Consider the following 20555-nt stretch of genomic DNA (forward strand, 5'->3'; position numbering starts at 1 on the left):
GCTCCGGCGTTTGGTTTTATGCCCACCCCTTTTCCATCTGCCCATGTCTGAGATGCACAGTGCAGGCGTACAATCATGAGCAGCTTACGACACTCAGTGAACACTAGGTGCCTCTGCATGCTCTACCAACATACTGCTCGGCTGAAGGGAAGGGATTCTTGCTGTCTCTCTGCTCTAAGCATCACCTAACAAGCAAAGCGAACAAAGAATGGGAAATAAAGCTACCCCTAGCCGGTCAGTGAATGCATGGTAATCTCTCTATGGAGTAAAGGTTGTGCCGGTCAATGGTCGTTGCAAATGATGGACATTAAACAGATTGCCAAATCCTGTGGAGTCGTTAGTAAAGAGTTTGGAGTTTTTTTCACGCCACAGTGTTAACTGCAGAGAAAAGGACAGAGGGAGAAGGAGAAGATCAAGCTCATGTACATAGTTCTGAAACTTGCAGGTCCTAGGAGTCAGCTAAAAAGCTAGCTGGACAAGCCTTGAGCTCTTTGAGCAGAAGCGAAGTGAGACATTGTGAGCTTGCCAGCCTTGCACAGCACTGAAAGGGACTGAATTTGTAGCACAGAGGGGTCTTTTTTAGCTCTGCATATAATTAGTCCAAACACAAAGGAAGCAACTGAATGGAGGTTGTCACTCTCTGGAAAAGGGTGGGTAAGACACTTTTTAATTAAATTCTTTCATGAAGAAAGATTTTTTTCTTTGCTGCAGCCTTTAACATGAACAAAATCACTATCATTTTACCTTTGAATGTCTGTGAACTTTAATGCTGCACAGCTCCTGCATGCTGTAAAGTGAAATATTTGGCTCTGTGTTTGTTGTTTGCTGTTCTGCTTTGGTTTTGGCTTTTTTGGTTGTTTATTTTTTATTTTTTTTTTATTTTCCCTTAAATAAAATATGATGTAGAATTTGAAAAGATTCAATGGACATTCTCGAGCATATTTGGAAATATTCTTGCTAATGGATTTCCTTCTTATCGGTCTCTGTTTAAACTGGCTACTGAGGAAGCCCCCGGGGTTGATATTGTGTACGCTGGGTATCTTTTCTAAAATGCTTCCAGCCGTGAATAGTGGGTGTCCACAGCTATGTCGGTGTGAGGGCAGGCTTTTGTACTGTGAATCACTGAATCTCACAGAGATGCCTCGCAACCTGTCGGGCATGATGGGCTTGTCTCTGCGGTACAACAGCCTTTCAGAGCTGCATGACGGACAGTTCACAGGGTTAATGCAGCTCACGTGGCTCTATCTGGATCACAATCACATTTGCTCAGTGGAGGGGAATGCCTTTCAAAAATTGCGGCGAGTGAAAGAGCTCACCCTGAGTTCCAACAAAATAACCCAACTGCCCAACACCACGTTCCGACCCATGCCAAACTTGCGCAGTGTGGATTTATCGTACAACAACATCCAGGCGCTGGAGCCCGACCTGTTTCATGGGCTGAGAAAACTCACGACGTTGCACATGCGGTCGAACGCCATCAAGTTTGTGCCGGTGAGAATTTTTCAGGACTGTCGCAGCCTGAAGTTTCTAGACATAGGATACAATCAGTTAAAGAGCCTGGCTCGAAACTCTTTTGCAGGCTTGTTCAAGCTCACCGAGCTGCACCTCGAGCACAATGACTTGGTGAAAGTGAATTTAGCCCACTTTCCCAGGCTCATCTCCCTGCACTCGCTCTGCTTGCGGCGGAATAAAGTTACCATCGTCGTCAACACTTTGGACTGGATATGGCAACTGGAAAAGCTGGATCTCTCCGGCAACGAAATCGAGTACATCGAACCCCACGTCTTCGAAAGCGTGCCTCACCTCAAGTCCCTGCAGCTGGACTCCAACCGGCTGACCTACATCGACTCCCGCATCCTGGACTCCTGGAAGTCCCTCACTAGCATCAGCCTCTCCGCCAACACCTGGGACTGCGGCCGCAACGTCTGCGCCCTGGCCTCCTGGCTGAGCAACTTCAAGGGCCGCTACGACAGCAACCTGCTCTGTGCCACCCCCGAGTACGCGCAGGGCGAGGACGTTTTGGATGCCGTGTACGCTTTCCACTTATGCGAGGACGCGGCGGACCCCACGAGCGTCAACACCCTCTCCCCCGTCACCAACAACAGCGACCAAATGTTTGGCTACGGCTCGGCCACCGCCACGTCCAACGTGCCGGATGCCGACGAGGAGCCGACGACGTACGCCATCACCGTGACGCTGCCCGGCGAGAGCGCCGAGAACGCCGTGCAGATTCACAAGGTGGTGACGGGGACCATGGCGCTGATTTTCAGCTTCCTCATCGTGGTTTTAGTGTTGTACGTCTCCTGGAAGTGCTTTCCTGCCAGCATCAGGCAGCTAAGACAGTGCTTTGTGACACAGCGCAGGAAGCAGAAGCAGAAACAGACCATGCATCAAATGGCTGCCATGTCAGCCCAGGAGTATTACGTTGATTACAAACCCAACCACATCGAGGGAGCCCTGGTGATCATTAACGAGTACGGATCTTGCTCCTGTCACCAGCAGCCAGCGAGGGAGTGCGAGGTGTGATTTGCCTTGGGGATTTAAACAGTGTGCAACCAAATAGCAGCGTGCAGGCAGAGAGCAGAGCGGGGGGTTTGCTGGGCTTTGCTGAGGATTTCACAGGCACTCCTCTGCCAAAATCGCAGGAGGAGCTGCCGGCAGGACTTGATATTTTAGCTTTATCGTGTCTTAAAATCTTCAGGACAGCCAATTAAGATTTCCTATGCTAATACTCCCTTTGAAGATCTGTCAATATTCAGGAAACTGAGAGTGTAAAAAGGTACCGATTATTGATCTTTTGTAAACTAAGGAAAATGTTTAAAATAAAAAAAAATAGCATTTACAGTTTTTACAGACTGGTGTATATTACATGAATTGTTCCCTGTATACAAAATGCAACAGTTTAACCTCTTTTCTCTTCATTCTGAGTGTTGAAATGAAAGTCTGGGAGCAACGAAGCCACGTTAAAAATAGACAGATGAAAATTAACCCAATGGCTTCCCATTGTAATTATTACACATTCACGTACATCATGTTACTGGCGGTATGAAGCATGACACTGGAACTCTATTTTTGTTAATGTGCTACCTGTAACTGGATGTCAGCACAGCAAGGAGCTGGTGCACCTCAGAAAGGCTCAAGTTTTGCTGATGTCCCTGGGACAGGATTTCTGAGGCTTTTTAAGCACAGCTCCCTTGTTAAGTTGCTGTAAGATCCCTAAAAAAACTGCATCGTAACCCCTAAAAGTACTTTGTATCACAACTGATCATATTGCAGAGTCTCTCTGAAAAAAAAAACAAAAACAAAAACAAAAACAAATGACAAAACCCAAATAACTGAAACACTGCCAAAAAAGTGCTAGTCATCATTTTCTTTAAGACAAAAAAAAAAAAAAAAAGAGAAAAAAAAACTAAATTGAAGGGCTTTTACTAGCATTTCCCACTTTTATGCTTGTTCTAAGACATGCCAAGAGCAGAGAAACCCTCGCTTTGTGCACTGTAGAGCCACAGTGAGAGGAGGAGAGCAGAAGCGGCTCAGTCCTCAGTGGTGCAACCTGTGTGTGCCGGGCGTGCAAAACCTCGGCTGTCACGCTGCAAGGGGGACAGAGCCATCCTGGCACACTTCTGGGCTCTCGAGCAAAGCCACCCCGCGCCCCTCACTGCCATCACCAGCCTCCACTAAACAAAACCACCCCGAAACCTCTGCAGAGGCTGAGAGCATAGGCACCCTCCCTCCTAATGACCGAAAGATGGAATTCATGGTTACGAGCAGTCATTTGGTAATGTAGAATCACACGGCTGTTTTATTCTGATTGCCCTTAAATAAAGGCTTCCTTTCCTCATATTTCGGGTTTTTCATTCCGGTATGTGAACAACCTACTGCTTGATCTTTGGAACAACTCCTCTCATACTAATGAAGACAGGGCAGTTTTATACGAGCAGGCAGAGCACCCTGAATTTTTCTTCATACAGCATAACATGTTAGCAAAATGTAAAGTAACATCAAGAACTGGGTAACGTTGCTATGCTTTGTACATATTTCTCTATTTTTAAGTTGCCAACAATTGAGGAAAAGATGAAAAATCTAACACCCATTTTAATTTACCATGGGTTTGGTTTTTTTATAGCCTCCAAGTGCCACCTATACTCAAAAGCCTACAACAGACTTATAAACACAAGATTAGGCACAGATCTTATTTTTTTCCTTGTTTCTTCTGCAAAGCAACTGTTTCTCCAGTTGTTTAGCTGCTAATTTTAACTGTAAAGAGTGAATTTTATATATTTTTATGTAACTGACACTATTGTGGAGGGTTCCAAACTTTTTTCCTCTATTTGGTACATCCCTCGCCTTGTTTAATATTAAATATGAAATAGCCTCTTAATAACATTTTTTTTAATTATTTAATGAGACTATAACATTATCAATGAGACCGATGATAGTGTATGTACTGGGAGAAGATTCTTTATGGGAAATATAATAAACTTTTTTTATTTTATTATTTATTTATTTTTAATTAAAGCCACTGAAAATTTACCCACAGCTTTGAAACAAGCTGTCACTGTCAAAGCTAGGCCTTTCCCTGTTCAAACACCTGCACATTTCTGTTTCTGTGCCTCAAACCCACGAGGGCCTGATCCACCCTGAAACTCTCAAGGGACCTGCAAGGCAGGGTGCCCACATGGGAACCTAAGAGTGAAGGTAGAGTAGGTAAGGAAAGAAAATACATTGTCATGCCATCTAAGGGCCAAAATGTGTATTTCCCCCTTTAACCTCCCCCTGAAATGGATTTTTAACTGAAAGATTAAAAATCAAAGCTAACTTGGGGCTGTGTTATATGCTCCTCAAATCACCACCCAGCACTGCAGTCAGAAGGACTGATTCCAGCTAGCTGCCAGCAAGCCTCCAAAGTCAACCACAACTGCTGAAATACTGGCTACACAGGGTTAAAAAAAAAAAAAAAAAAGGAAAAAAACCAAAGGCTTTCTTTCTATAGTGACCTCCTGTTGCTACAAGGAAACGTAGTAGTGCTGTCATGTTTTTGGCCCTGTAAATCTGATGCAAAAGTGATTCCGACAAACAATCGTCCTGTGGTTGTATTTCTATGTATTTTTAGCATATTTGTGGGTTGGATTTTAAACACGCCAGTGTTTGCACCCCTCTGGAATTATTCCCGCTGTTTATTGGTGTTAGCAACGTCGAGCAACATTTGCAAGATGTGAGCAATTCCGCCTTTGCAATTTACTCATTCCTGTGCTTCATGCATCTTGCATCAGCAGCTCGAGTAAACCGAACGGAACATTTTGCTTTAAAGGTGCAGCGATTTCAGAAGGAAGGGCTTAATTTCGGTACTGCCTGTTGCCATTTCTCCCGAAGAAAAGGTAATGACCACCGATGACTTGCCACCTCCAGCAGGATGATGGATGAATCCTCCATGGAGAGGACAGCACCCACTAAATGGCAGAAAATGAGGTGTTTCACTATCTTCATGCAAAAATCTTGTCTAAGGGTAGTGTCCTCTGGAGACAGCCTCCTGATGATCTCCAGAAACTACCTGAAGATCTGGCTACCCCTCTGCTGGTTGAAAGAGGGGGGTCCCTGAGTGTCACTTGTTACATGGCACACGGTTGTGCTCCTGACTACCCCCATCTATTCTGAAAGTTTACAAGAGAACTATGAGGACAATAAAAAATAAATGTGCAACATTTCATTTCAATCCAGCTATTACAAACCCAGCTATTCATCCTGCTCCAGGCTGCTTGCATTGGCATATAAGACAATTCTTATATTTCTAATGTATGTATGGCAACTGCAGTGATTTTCCCTCACTCTTCCTTTCAAATTTCACGTTTACCACCTGTCCAAACTCCTGTCATTCCGTCTCTTTTGATCCCCTTATACTGGCTTACTACATGGCTCAAAAAAAAATATGCTTTTGGGGTTAGTTGTGATAGTTTCTTCTTCAGGAGATACTTGGGGAAAATCAAATTAAAAAAAAAAAAAAAAGAAAGAAATATTCCCCTTTTAATGTTCCACTTAATAGGACTAATCTTCCTTTTATAATTAGGTAATTAACATTATTATTTTAAAATGTTTTTAATATGTAAGACAGTGAAAGGCAAGCTACAGAACTACCTTTTTGAGGCTGGTTAACACTCTCAGTGTTATAGATCTCTAATATGCAATCTCTTGCTGCTAGCATCAATACACCCTCGTAGTGCACCCAGTGATGAAGGAACTGTTGCTGTGTATGATTTGAATGTATATAAGGGATGATTTATTTTCCTTTCTGTCTTTTTCCTTTTATTCTGTACTAAAAAAAAAAAAAAAAAAAAAAAGTTATATGAAACCACAGAATCAATGCTAATGTACCACATTCTGTTTCTGGCCTGAATAATATAAAATACAAAGAAATGCTGTGTTAAAGCTGCAAATTCCCTCCTTTACCACGCTGTTGAGAGTACTGCAGGGAGCTCGACCAGGGGGATGAGCTGCTTCTCCGTGTCATGGCTGTACTGAGATGCTCTGCAGCAGGCTGAAGATGCAGTCCCATGCCTGGGTGGCAACTGCAACACGTGCAGAGAAAGACCATTATTGATACCTAAGGATATTTCTGTATGTTTTATTAGATGCTCTGAGCTTTTATAGCAAAGGCATCGAGGACTACTTGAAGTGTATCTATTTGATCATTTTCTTTGGCTCTGGTAAAAAGCCCCTCATTCGCTTTTGAGATGGACTAAATTTGTTTCTTGTACGTGTCTGGTTCTGCACTGATAGCAAAAGGATGCTCTGAATACCCCTCCCCTTCCCTCCGGCTTCTCCAGTGGTATTGAGAATGGCAAATAAGAAGAAGTATTTGATTAGGAAGCTTATTACTAGTGCAATAATAATAATAACAAAAACAATAATAAAAGAAATGAAGAGGAGACAAAAGATGAGAGAAAAGACTGGAGAAACAACAAGTAAATGAGGCTGTGGCTGGCTTCCTCTGCCTTTTCTTTTTTAAACATGGCAAATCTAAAGGCCCAGCACAGATGAAAACCAAGACTGATGGTGGGTGGAGAAAGCAGTTTTTAAAACTGTGCAAGCGGGGATGAAACAGCTTCTGGAAAGGAGGGCACCGCACCAAACACTTCCACTGAGCACGAAAGAGAAAAGGAAAGGGCGAGGGCAGAGATGAAAGGAAAGACGAGAGCCGGTGAGAAGGCGAGGTGACCACCATGCACGCAAGGTAAATGAGATTTTTCAGTGCCTTCACCTCCCACATTGAAGCCATGGCGAGGACAAACAGCAGTGATTTAAGCAAGATACCCAGCACCTCTGTCTTATCAAACACACACATGCATTTGCAGAGGAACACATGGACATGCTTTCTTAGACACCCGCCTCACATCATTGCCTCTGCCATGAACTTCTTCCCAGCAAGCTCAGCATCCCCTCGTCCATCAGGTTGTTTGCTCTTCCACTGCCTCTTCCCCTCACTTTGCTTCCTACCTATCCCAGTCAAAGTTCACCACACACTTCCTAGAAAATCAGACTTTTATAAGCAACATATCTCATTTTTCTGTCCTCTAAGAAACCCTCTTTTAAAGCAAGGGGGATCGTGTGCTATCGCAGATTCTCCTGCTAATTATATCCATGCTCATTTTCCCTCATATTCGACTTCTGCATGCACAGCTATTATGACAAACATATCTGAGGTATTTTTGCTGGGTTCAATTTATCATTATGCACCAAGGTTATACTTTGCCTTGACCTGCTCAACCCAGTCTAATATTAACAAATTGAGCATTTACACGAGCTCCTTTCCAAGCATGATGTTGATTAGGAATTTAGGAAATGCTGGTGATTTAAAGATTAACCTTTCATAGAATTACTGACATAAAACCAGAGCTATTATGGTATTAGGAGCAACTATTCAGAGCATATTCTATGCAAAAGAAGACCAACAAAGCACATTTAGAGCCATGGAGCCATGCAAAGGACTTTCCATATTATCAAGTGATTCTTTCCTTTTTATTTTTTTTCAGACAAAGCTGGTGAAAGGAAAGGAGTAAGCGCAATCTACCTCTAAAGTTATGTAGAGGGAAGCAAGGCTACAAAAATATTACAGAAACCAAGCAACAATCTTCTGCTGGCATGACAGAGCCTGTAATCGGGTGGGTGGCTGTGAAGAGCGGAGCTGAATGCTGCAAAGCACTGTAATTTTATTGCACTGTGGCTGCTTTAAAGCGAACACATTTGCAATGAAATCTGTATTTCCATGAGAACATGGCAATTGTTTTTGTTATAAAGATAACGTCACTTGTTGGCATTCAGACACAATTATTCAGCCTTTAAACCAATTACTGCTCTATTCGCCTTTGCTGGTGCGATAGTTGGGCGAGATGGTCAAATGTAACAGGCTGCAATGAAAGGAATTCGAGTTCAAAGGACCCAGATTTGCATTACAAGAGAAGAAATTCAGTTTAAGATAAACACCAGCTTTTCACCTTTTCCTTCACTTTTCCTCATCCCCAAAATCCACATATGTACATCGCTTATAGAAATCAAGAGATAATTGGCAGTGGCTAAAGAATAACATTGTGAGTGCCCGCACTTGGCAAACAGCACATACTACTGTGCTCAGGCACTTTTTATTTTAAACCATTTCGCTGCTCTCATGTTCTTCACATCCTCACCAGACGCCGTAACTAGTGCCAGGGATGTCTTTCAGCACGGGTGCTATGGGAACCTGACCGATTTGGTTCCACGTCTAAGCTAAGAGAGCCTAAACCCGAGATTTCAAAGGTAATAGGTAAGTACAAAAATTGGCTTCATCACGGAATTGCCATTTTTAGCACTGCAGATTCATCTGACTGACATGGTTAGAAACTAGGCTCATTCATTGCAAACTTCCTTCTGGCCTTTTTTTGAGACACATCCTTGTCCTAACAGCAAATGAGAGCATGACAGCGGAGAGAGGACTTAAAACTGTATCTTCAGTAAAATCTGAGATTAAAAATAATAATAATGCATGGACATATCAATCTGATTAAAAGGGTATATCCAATAAAGGCAATTCAGTTTATATATAACAGATCTCAGTAAAGCAGCACACCTCTGTACCCTAGTGGTTACAAAAAGGTATGAGCAAGCATCCTGATAGCTGGGGGACTCAGCTTGAAAACAGGTTTCTGAATATCCTTTAAAATACATACTCTCCCTCTATTTTTAATCTCACTTTACACACTCACCCATTTTTCATTCCCAAAACCTCCCAGGCAGAGTGAATCGAAGGTTGGCAGAGAAAAGCCCTGAAAATCCAAAATTAAATGGCAAGGACAGCCCACAGCTGCTGAATTCCAGAGGTTTGAGTTCTTTTACCAGCTGCCAGCCGTTTGAAACACACCTGCAATCAACCCTGTTTGCAAATCGAGAGCTAAAGTAAGCTCCTAGGAATAAACCTGAACCTGTCTCTATTCAGTGCCTCTGCTGACAGTCTGGCTTGCTAAGGGAGCCTGGTAAATATTAAAGAATGTTAATAATAATGAGATAACCCACCTGGGGATTTTTTGCCCCCTTTTTATAAACTTGGCTCCATTCTGAAGTTTATCTTGACAGAAAATTTACTTCTCTGATCCAGATTAGTTCCCAAAGCAATTTTCCAATTGCAAACAGAAATTTATGGCTGCTGCTAAAAGGTTTGCAATCCTTGTGCTAAAGAGGCCACCGCATGTCAAATGTTTACCTTAATTTCATGTAAATGTCACTCCATATTGGACATTCTATATTTCTCTGCTGGCATATGCAGCTGCCTCCATCTTCGCAAACCTTCCCTTTCCTCCGTAGGTACTCTCACAGCAGCCCAGCACCCATTGCTGCTATCAGATCAAATTTCCAAGCAAAAACTAGATGCAATGAATTTATCATCTAATTGCTGTAATCTAATAAATTGAATGTGAATCCTACGGCCCTAAACACACACACAAAAAATGATGGAGTCAATAAATGAATGGAAGAAATGCATCTGAAGTACACTCTGGGCAGGGGGAACCCACAGAACAAAAGACTTTGCATGTGATTACATTTAAAGTTGCAGAAGGTGAGGGCAAAAAGGTGTTATACAGAATGGAGAAAATCACTGCTAAAAGAAAAGGGTACAGTGCCCATAGCAGATTAATCAGGAAGAGAATTAGGTGTTAAATGACATAGGAGACACTCGTCAGGGGATGACAAAGCACTGTGACAATATTTCGTGACATAATGAGTGCAGACAAACATGGGTTTGCAGTGGGGAAAACAGCAGTCCATGAAGTCCAGTGAAGCTGGACCCAGAGCTATTCCCTTGGTATGTGGATTGTTTTGGGGTTTTTGTTGTTGGTTTTTGGTTTTTGTATATTTTTTAAACATCTAAACTATTTTAATTCTAGCTGTTATGCACAAAACATCAAATATGCTGAACCAAGTGTCGGTGTTGGTGGTTTTTTTTGTTGTTGTTGTTTGTTTTTTTGATGAGTGGCATGTCTAGGCTCAAGTAAACCCAATCGTGTTGTCTTTGTGCATGTATTTCCGTCATTCCAGTTCCTGTTAGACATTACACAACGTTATTCTAGTTGGAGGAACAAAGATCTTCCCCAAAATGTTCCCCAAATAGTTTTATGATGTTACATTCCATGTCTTTCATAAAAAAGGCAGTTGAAAAGTTTTCTATTTTTTCCCTGGTTATGTTTTCCTATTATGTAGAATAACCTAGCCCCAATCTGTCATTTTTCATTAGCAAAGGAGTCAAGCTATGGTTGTTAATGACAACTCCTAATGAGGATTTGATGAATAAGTCCTGGAAAATGAAACTTGAAACAAACACTTAAATCTACCTCAAGTCTATTGTTTCCAGGTAAGTGAGTTGTCAGTAAATGGGAAATAAAACTTAGAGCATTTAAAGCAAAGTAGTGCATTTAAAACCGTAAATCATTAGGTCCAAATGGTGTTTATCAAGAACCTAAAGAAATATATAAGTGTATGAACGAAGTGGAGGGGCTAGTAAAAAATGCAGATTTCTAGTAAATGTGGCTGTTGCATCAAAAATGGGATGACTAAAATGCATTGCACTTCCCCTACCTTACAGCTGAGTAGAGATGACCGTAACGGACTGGTAAATCTTATCTCAGTAGCTGTTAAGTTAGATCTATTAAAGTCTGTAATATCATGCAATAGGGAGAAATTGGCTGGTCTGTGGAGCAACAGCATGCTGCTCTAATCCATTACAACCCGTGCTTTGGGGCTACCTAAGTGACATCCAAAACCTGGCAATTTTCTATCTGGTCTTCCGAAGAGCTTTTTACAAAACACCTGTAAAAGATATTCAGGCTCCCATAAATAAGCTAAGCTCCACGGACATAGAAAATTAGCTAGGTGCCCAAAAATACAGTGGCCTTTTACTCAGCACAGCAGAAACGGGAGCGCAGCATCCTCCCAAGGCTGGGGCTGCTGAATCATCCTAGCAACAATCGGGAAATGTTTGACAACGCGTTTCAAATGACAGATTATTTATGCTGCAAAAAGTAATGAAAATCAGGAGAACGTGCAAAGGGACTTCCAGAAGCTGAAGATTGCATAAGCTTTGATGGATGAAATTTGGAATTGTGAAATACCAAGCAAAAGACAAAATATAAGGGAAGCTGTTCATCCATGCCTCAGAGATGGGAGTTATATGCAATAATTGGACACCTGTCATTTCGGATATTGCATTGAAAATCTCTGCTCAGTGTGTGGAGGGGGGAAAGGAAGGAAAAAGAAAAGTGAAATAACTTCTAAAATGTATATACAACTAAAGAGCACTTAGAAATTAAAGACTGATATTGCTATGCCTTCAGTTAGGAAACTATTCCTAGTTCTGCTAAGCATAAATTACAAAATAACATAACTGCATGATAAAGATAAGCTGCTAACAAGTGAAAGGAGGAAAGATTTGGGCAACTTTCTGTGTAAGGAGAGATGCAAAGAGCCGGGACCTCCAGCTGCAGCAAAGAGCAAAACGCGTATCCATTCCCCCTCTAGCGGCCAGTCCGCACAGGGTTACTGCAGAAATAAATAAATCACTCTCCCAAAAGCGAGAGGCAAAACACTGCCAATTGATTTTAAACCATACGCACGCACGCACCCCCTCTTTTTCATTCCACTCACAATTTTATATGACTTCAAATTATATTATTGTTATTGTACTACTCCTCATCAAACCGCCTGCCGTACTCCTTCGCCGTTGCTTGTCATTAGTCGGAGCTGGAGCTGTTTTACAGCCGAGGTAATTTTTTGTGATATACTTGTACCTACCTGCAAGAGGAGGATATGGAGTGTGACAGGGGCCCCTGCACAGTTTAGCAGCAGAAATAATCATAAAGCAAAAACAAACAAAACAAAAACAACACAAAAAAAAACAAGCAACTTTGGAACTCATTGTAGAACACGTCACTAATGCAAAAAATAAAAATAAAATAAATAGTTGTACAGAAATGGGAACACTGAACTAATTGAGTACATACACCCCCCAAAATCTTGTGGGCTTGGTCTTTTTTATTTCCCAACCAGCATGCATGGCCACAGGTACCTGGGGAAACTGAGGCTGGAGGAACCCTTCCCAACCCCATGTTCCCAACACACACAGGTTCTCCTTGGTCTGTTACTGCTTCCACTATCTTCTGTAGGACAGGCACAAAGATCATAACCTCCCCCCCCCACACACACACCGCTTTTACCAATTTCTCTGCACAAGCAATATAACAGATCACTTTTTGTTTCCATCTTTTAGCAGTCTAGCACCTTTTGTGGACTGAAGGAGTCTGAGATGCTAAGCTGGATGCACAAAGAGGTGCTGATGAGGACTAAAAAGGAGAGGTGCTCTGTTTCTGATTGAGATAATGACAAATGACTCATTAGGAGTACATTTTTTCTCTAATTTTCTGTTCTTCACAACAAACAAACAACAACAAAAAACACAAGAAACCCCCCAAAAACACACACACAAAAAAACACAAGAAACCCCTAATAGGATCTTTATAAAGGTCATGGTTCATAGGGAAGACGAGCAGTGAAAAGGGATTATGGTTTTCCTCTTCTAAAATCTTTCCATCGGTTACGTTTCTCAAGAAATGCTTCAAACCTTACAATTTTTTTTTTAATTATTATTATTTTTTTTCCATTACAGGTTAATTCGTGTATAGAACAAACAGATGAATTAAGTAACCCTTTCTGCTAATGGCTTGCTAAGAAATTGCCCAGGAACATGTTTCTGATCAAAGCTTATAACACACCATTATTTTTGTAACACACCTGTATTATTTCTAATACAAATAAAGCAACAATATATGGTGCTGCACTGCTCTTCTATAGGTTATTCTGAATTTACCAATGAACGATCATAGATTATGCCTTGCTGTATCTTATGGTGGCTTTTGGTGAAGACTGAATATTGGTTTAGATGGAACTCACAGCTGGCAATTTTATATTAATTCAAATATGTTGTTTTTAATTTGTTCAACTGAAACTAAAGAATAACACAATAAACAAGGCACAGTTTGAATTCTCACGTCTTAAATTAAAAAAAAAAAAAAAAAAAAAAGAACCCATTTCCAATGTGTCTTAATAATTTTACCTAATTAAAAATATTTAGAAAACAGATTATTCAAATGATTTGTACATAATAATGTGAGCAATTTGCTCTTCCAGCATAAAATGAATTAATTACTATCCACAGTCAGAGCAAATTTGATAGTCATAGTCTATCCTTTAGTGATGCACCTAGAGTCAACAATTGTATTCCTAATATTCACTGTCAAGACAGTTTCAAGAGTATGAATATGAGGAACTGTACAGACAATAGACAAACAAACAAAATGCACTTGAGTACTGTTAGGGTGGGCACAAGATAAGAAGGAAAATCCTACAGAGAAACCTAAAGACAGCTGATACTCTGCTGAATCTCAACAGAAGACTTCCACACTGACCCACTAAGGACATCTCTTTTTCCACCAACACTTACACAGAGGCATATATATATTCTTTTAAGCACTTTTAAGTGATGGAGTGTAAGTGGCTTGGAGCATTTACTAGAGCACAACATATTAAGTGGGAATTTTTAAATCCTTTTTGAGTGCAATAACATGCCTATTCATAAATATTTTTCCTAGATTTCTTCTCACAGTAGACAAAAGAGACTCCTCAATTTTCAGCTGATGAGCCATAAGTCTCTACAAATTTAAGAATGGGGGCTTCTTCAGAATGACAGCCTGGTGTATGCTGTACTTTTCCTTGAATGACATTACTGGGGTAAATTAAGTGCCAGATTCACTGCTTATTAATTAACAATATCAACAATTCTTTCTGCATTACAGATAACACATTTTACAGACGACCAGAAGCATTTTCATTACAAAACTTATCTCTAAGGCTCTTTCCTGTGCCTCTGTCTGCCACAATAATCTAAATAAATAAATAAATCATAATTGCAATGGTAGATCATTTTTCCCTTCACTAAAATTAAATCTTAAAAGCCATTTAATTAAACCGAATGATAACTGAATGACTTTAACCATGCAAAGAATTCAAAGGAAGGATGCTCTCTCCTCAGATGCTAAAATATGGCATAACAATGTTTTGCCACGAAGAGGCAAACCTTAACAAAGCAAACTATTCTGAGCAGGCATTTCTTACCGTAAATAACCCCCCTGCGATAATGTAATTTCTTGTTTTCTTTTTCTTTTTTCACTCACAAGTTTTTACCTTTGTCTGCATGTCACTTGCACTTACAACGCATTCTTCAGTCAGACCACATGCTCTGAACAACAGCAAAATGTCGAAACAAGGTCCAGATTGATTTTTTTATATATATATTCTCACTGACTTTAGTAAAAGAAGGACTATGCTCTACGTGAACTATCTCCTTCAGGTGTGCCTTACAAACACTACTCCGTTTACATCGTAAAATCAGCCTTGCCCCAGCTGAAGCTTTATGATATATAATGTATACATGCTTTTTGTGCAGCTTCTCCATGATATTCAACGGTAAGCATACTTAAAAACTGTTTCCAACCAGCAGTGAACCCTTAGTTTGAGCAATTTCTTTTTCTTTTTAAATACTCTATTTTTTCTGACTTCAGGAGTTTTATTTAAACTACAGCTAACCGTGTATGAGTTTGTTTTCCCCTTCCAGGAGTTAAAAGGAGAAAATTTCTTTGTATTTCAGAAGTAATTTGCTAAGTCTCTTATGCCTGTATTCTGTGCTTCCAGAGGAATTAAGAAGAAATTTAACCACTGAAAGAATAGGAAAATAGATTTGCAGATATAGGAATCTTGTAAAACTCAGAGTTCTGGAAAAAAATAATAATAATAAAAAAAAATCACACTACCATCAAGAAAAAAAATCATTTCCCAAATTGTTCCAACTATCTTCCTACAGAGATTAAACGGACAATGATGCAACTCCTACATGAGTCCATTCAACTGCCTATAAAAACACTCCAGCTTCAATTCCGTTCATTTGATAATGCTCTCAGGATTATTTCACGCCTGTCTCTTGATTCCTATATCCGTTGATGCTACACATTTTTTTGCAAGGTGAACACAAGTTATTTTATTCGGAGCTGTGAAAAAAAGAACTGCGCCTTGATGTATTAGTAAGGTTTCCATCACTACAAAGTAAAGCAACAATTGGGATTAAAATGGTAGAAATCACATTTTTTTTTGAAACTCTTGCCAACTTCATAATTATGCCCCAAATGATTTTGTGCCAGGTGGCTTTGGCTAACAGATGGAACGGTATATTTGTTCACTCTTCATAAACCAAGCTCCATTCCAAAAACTGTAAGCCAGAAGTATCTAAATTATTGATTGACAGTTACATATGCCTAATAATTAAACTAGCTACAAATGACGGTGAGTCTCAACTGCACTTAAGAATAAAGAAAATGTATGTTGCTGTCTTAACATTAACATTTTTAAATCACAGCAACTAAAAATAATGAAATGCAGACAACAGAGCTTTTGTACGAAGTGTCTTAGAAATGCTTAAAGCAGGAACATTTTCAATTGTTCCTATTATTCTATTTTACCAAATCCCAAAGTTCACCAAATGCTTACTAACATCGACTACTTGTTGTGACCAGACCTAGCAAATGTAGTCAGGCTCAGGTTCAGAAGACTCTTTCCAGACAACATATGAACTAAATAATTGTCATTAATGCTCTGGAGAGAGAAATAGAACGAAGATCAAACCAAGAGACAACCACTGCTTTATGCATCCTGAATTAGGCATCATCTAAGGCTGATGTATTTCTCACCAGCAAGTCCCAGATGGACAACAGGCTAGCTTTGTCATCCAGCGCATGGCAGTGAGTCCATTTCACCTGGACGTGTCAAAATGATTGTCAGCTGGTAATGAAGGCAGCAACAGGAAATCCAGCAGTCTGAAGGTGTTGGACTTGCAGCATAGATGTGCTGAGAATGCATCTCAGACTGATGAACAAAACGTGTCATCAGTCATTTTCATGCTGGAAACACAAAGGCAGAAGAAGTCTACAGTGCTGCTGACCCTGTCCCAGTATTTCCTTACATGTCTGCAAGCACCACTGATTTTCCAGCCCATGCAATGACCCTCATAAAAATCCCATGAAGCTGAGGATAACAATGGATACATTCCCCCTCCCCACTACGGGAAAACAGTAATTAATTTAGGGGAAAAAAAAATAAAATGAGAAAAGCATTTTGTCATAGTATATTAATAACCCTACTTCTGCTATCACAAAGCTGTGCCAGAAACACTGATTTAATAGGCACTGCAAAGCAATTACCATGCAAATAATATTAGCCAGTAATTTATTATTTTTTTTAGTAAACTCCTTGTTTTGGCTAGCGGACCACAGTAGCAGATCCCAACAAGATTGGATAATTGCAAGATATTTCAAGTGTCTAAATAGCTGTGACACCAAACATATGAAGCAACAGTTTTCAGACTGGCCCGTTGATCTGCTTGCAACTTCAAGTATGGACAACTTAGGGAGCCAACAAAAGAACAATTTAGCCAGCAAAAAGAGTGCTGAAGCGGTGGGAGGGAAAGATACTGAGAAAAGCACTTTTTTATTAGTGACATTAGCAAGGATAACATTGGAGAATAATGCAGAGGGTTTTGAGCCTCCTAATAGAAAATAACACTCGCACCCTAACTCTTTCCTTTGCCTCAGTCTTCATAAGAAACATTTTATTTAGAGTAACCAAGTCGATCATTTTAAGGGACATACACTCGTCTATTACAGAACAGGACCGGAAGATTGATGCAAGTGCTAAAGTCATGTTCAGCTTTACAAGCTGCCTGACGACCTTCCTGTCCTGGATTGGAGCTATATGGCTTCACCTAAAGCACCTCATTTCTTTGCTCTTCATTTCACTATCAGAGAATGGTCTAAGTTGATTATCTTACACCAGAGTGCTGTGACACTCACTACGGACATTCATTCTATAGTGAATGGTCAAGTACGATGGTTCTCATTCCTTCAGTCCAACATGGTTTTGTGTAATCAGTTTGGTCAAATAGCAGTTTTGGCTGCAAGTTACCTCTGAAACTAAAGATAAGTTAATTAAGATTCAACTTCCAGATACAAGGCAGGATTCAGTATTTTTTCTGATTCTCCTGCTGCAGGATGCTGATGATACGGTCAAAATATGGTATAAAAATACTTACGTTTCTTTGTTTCCCTCACCACTTAAAAATTTAGATTCTTCTTTTAATTAACAATAAAAATGCTCCAAATATAAAAAAACACATTTCTGTGTATCTTATGATGAGGAAGAGAAAATCAATGCTAGCATGTGATCTATAACTTTGAAATATTTTGGGGAGGAACAAAGGAAAATGAATTTCTAGTTAAACTGATGAATATACAAATATTGACATTGTTGTGCTCAAGATCAAGAACAAATTGAATCTGTGATTTTATTTATGGAAGTAGGTATGCTGGGGAATACAATTACTATCTATAAATCATTTCACTATAACCTTCCACTTCAATATCCTTAAATAGCAAAATGCAACTGAAGCTATTTTAGTTAAAGCCCCTACAATATAAATCCTTGTGGCAACACTCATCTGTCAGGGGATTTGATGTTCTCCAAAGTACTTGCTGGTATTAAGCAAGCAATCTCTCACTTCTAACAGACTTTGTTATTGATATATATGATCTAAGTAGTTTATTATTTATAGTTAAGCGTGAAGTGATATGTCAAAGAAAAACACAAAACTACGGAAACTACCTATTACAAGACCTAAACTATTTAATTCTCATACAAAACAGCTACTGACATTTCTGTTCTTGTTGACATAATAACACAGCTAACAATTAAATGATGCCTCCTAGGAAACTGGGACAAGAAAGTGTGCCTTGGTCAGGTCTGTCATCCCTGAAAAGAACTATGAGACCATCATATAAGCAGACACTTTAAGCAGGCCCAGCAGAAGACAGAAAGACCATCAGAAAGCTAGTAAAAATACCAATGGTAAAATAGATAAACAATTTTTACAGAAAACCTTCAGACCATGTGGAAAGTTAGTGAAAATGTCATCATATTTCTAGTGCTCAATTCACTGCAAGACTGAATGAACGAACAAGCAAGGTAATGGTAAAGGGAAGATGCTATCTTCTGTAATTCAGGTTGATGCACAAGTTCAGTGCCTTTTTCTGAATCCATTTTAATACAAATGAGCAAACAAATTGTATAAAAAGATAAGCTTTCTTCAAAACAAATACTAGTCTCCCAAATTTCTTTATATTTCCACTAATCTTACCTTAACCTTTATCTTAGGATATCATACCTGATATAACTGAAATAATACTTCAGTATTTTGGGGTCCCAATCTGCCTCATTTCCTCAATAGTTCTTCAGGCAGGATGGCAGTTGAGATGACAAAATCAGGAACACATTTGCCATTTGCCACAAACCTACACCCAGATACGCAGACTCTCTAGCTTTGCCAAGAAGTAGGAGTATCCACAGGCAAAGATCCCATTTTTAGACACCAGTTTTAAAAATACTGTATTGGTGGTTAATAAAGTGCTAGCTGTCTATCCCGGAATGTAACACAAATATTTAAAGCTTGTATGTATTTTCAAAAATTGGTATATTAAATGGCTAGACTGATTCTGTCTAGTAGATGATACCTCTGGACTGATTCTATCACCATTATCTCAGACAGGATTTTTTGGTATAATGCAAACCTAGGATCATCAACAAAAATCTGCCATTAGCAGAGCTCTTTCTATCCAACGTGAACAGCAGGACACCTTCCTAGCCACGTATGGATCAAGTGCTGTATTTTCACAGGGAATGGAAGTTGACCTAGTTATGTCGTGCCATTAACCTCTGAAATCACAATGCCTGTAGGTGAGCTGATTAAACTCCTCACCGCATGGCTCTTGGAGGAAGCAAAGCTAATTGTGCGTAACAGGAGCTCAGTTACAAATCTTCCTATTTTGTTCAGGTTTTCAAAGCAAAACAGTTCTGGCTAAACCTGTCCAGAGAAGTTGGTAGCTCAACCAAGTAAATTTCAAAGTCTGATTTTACCAGAGGAATTTTAAAAAATTAAAATTACACCAGTAATATGGAGAAACCAGAACCTTATGAGTTACGAACCTTTTTCCCTTCTCTCTGCTGGGAGTCTGCTTCATATATACAGATGAGAGCTTTGTGTTGATGATGCTGATTAAACTAGAGCATGAATCAGAAGAACAATTTGTTTTCTTAAGTCACATCACTCCATCAAGTACTTGGTAAAATCGCATACCAATCTTTAATTCTCAGTTATTAAGTTTGCAGTTTTAGCAAGTCTGAGGTTTGCAGATCCAAAAATAACCTAGCTGTTGTCTAGTTTCACCCTTAGTGGCCACCAATGTTAGACAGTGCTTGACAGCTAATAAAAGATAAAGGATTACACCACTTTTCTGGAAATCTGTGAAAAAGGCTGGTTGTAGCATAAAGAGCTTTTAAATAAACACATCAGTACAATCAAGCAACAACAATATTTTTTCTAAATAAAATTCCTTCTCAGATCAAAGGTAGTCAAGTAAACTGAGAAGGTTCCACTTCTCTAGTGATGTTAGACTTCATTCTACTGGAAGTTTCTGCTGATTTGTGTATTCATTTGGCTGGCTTCAGATTTCTAAAAGATGACTGAGGTTTCTCTAGAATGGTAAGGGTGTATCAGCTCCTCACAGAGATCTGCTGACTTCTTAGTAGAGTGAGGCCAGGGCTATGGACAAGTTATTTCCTCACACACACAAAATGTATGGACTCCTATTTCCAGGCTGAGGATGAACAGTCTGCAAGCAACCTAAAGATGCATACATTGCACCAGAGAGGACAGCAGCTTGCTGAAAATGACTTTGAAGAGCTATTTCCAGAAGCAGCCATAATTTCAGGAACAAACTCCATTCAAATAACTGAAATAACCTCCAGCAAGGTCCTTTACCTCTGGCTGACTGTGTAATACAAGTTTCCACATCAGGGCTCAGGAGCTGTTGCAGTCTAAATTCAGA

General features: G+C 39.9%; 2 protein-coding genes across 6 annotated transcripts in view; one reads left to right on the forward strand and one right to left on the reverse strand.

Annotated features, from left to right (window-relative positions):
* CTNNA2 (catenin alpha 2) overlaps nucleotides 1–20555 on the reverse strand; it is a 483606-nt gene that overhangs the window by 159698 nt on the left and 303353 nt on the right. The window lies entirely within an intron of this gene.
* Nucleotides 81–3840, forward strand: LRRTM1 (leucine rich repeat transmembrane neuronal 1). The gene has a single exon (XM_035325445.1). It carries the CDS (start codon nucleotides 961–963, stop codon nucleotides 2524–2526), a length of 1566 nt encoding a protein of 521 aa, XP_035181336.1. The 5' UTR covers nucleotides 81–960; the 3' UTR covers nucleotides 2527–3840.

The sequence above is a fragment of the Oxyura jamaicensis genome, chromosome 4, assembly GCF_011077185.1.
Source record: "Oxyura jamaicensis isolate SHBP4307 breed ruddy duck chromosome 4, BPBGC_Ojam_1.0, whole genome shotgun sequence".
NCBI classification, from domain to species: Eukaryota; Metazoa; Chordata; class Aves; order Anseriformes; family Anatidae; genus Oxyura; species Oxyura jamaicensis.

What these genes read in the sequence shown, in the direction of transcription:
- LRRTM1 (XM_035325445.1), top strand. Translation starts at nt 961, where the DNA reads ATGGATTTCCTTCTTATCGGTCTCTGTTTAAACTGGCTACTGAGGAAG.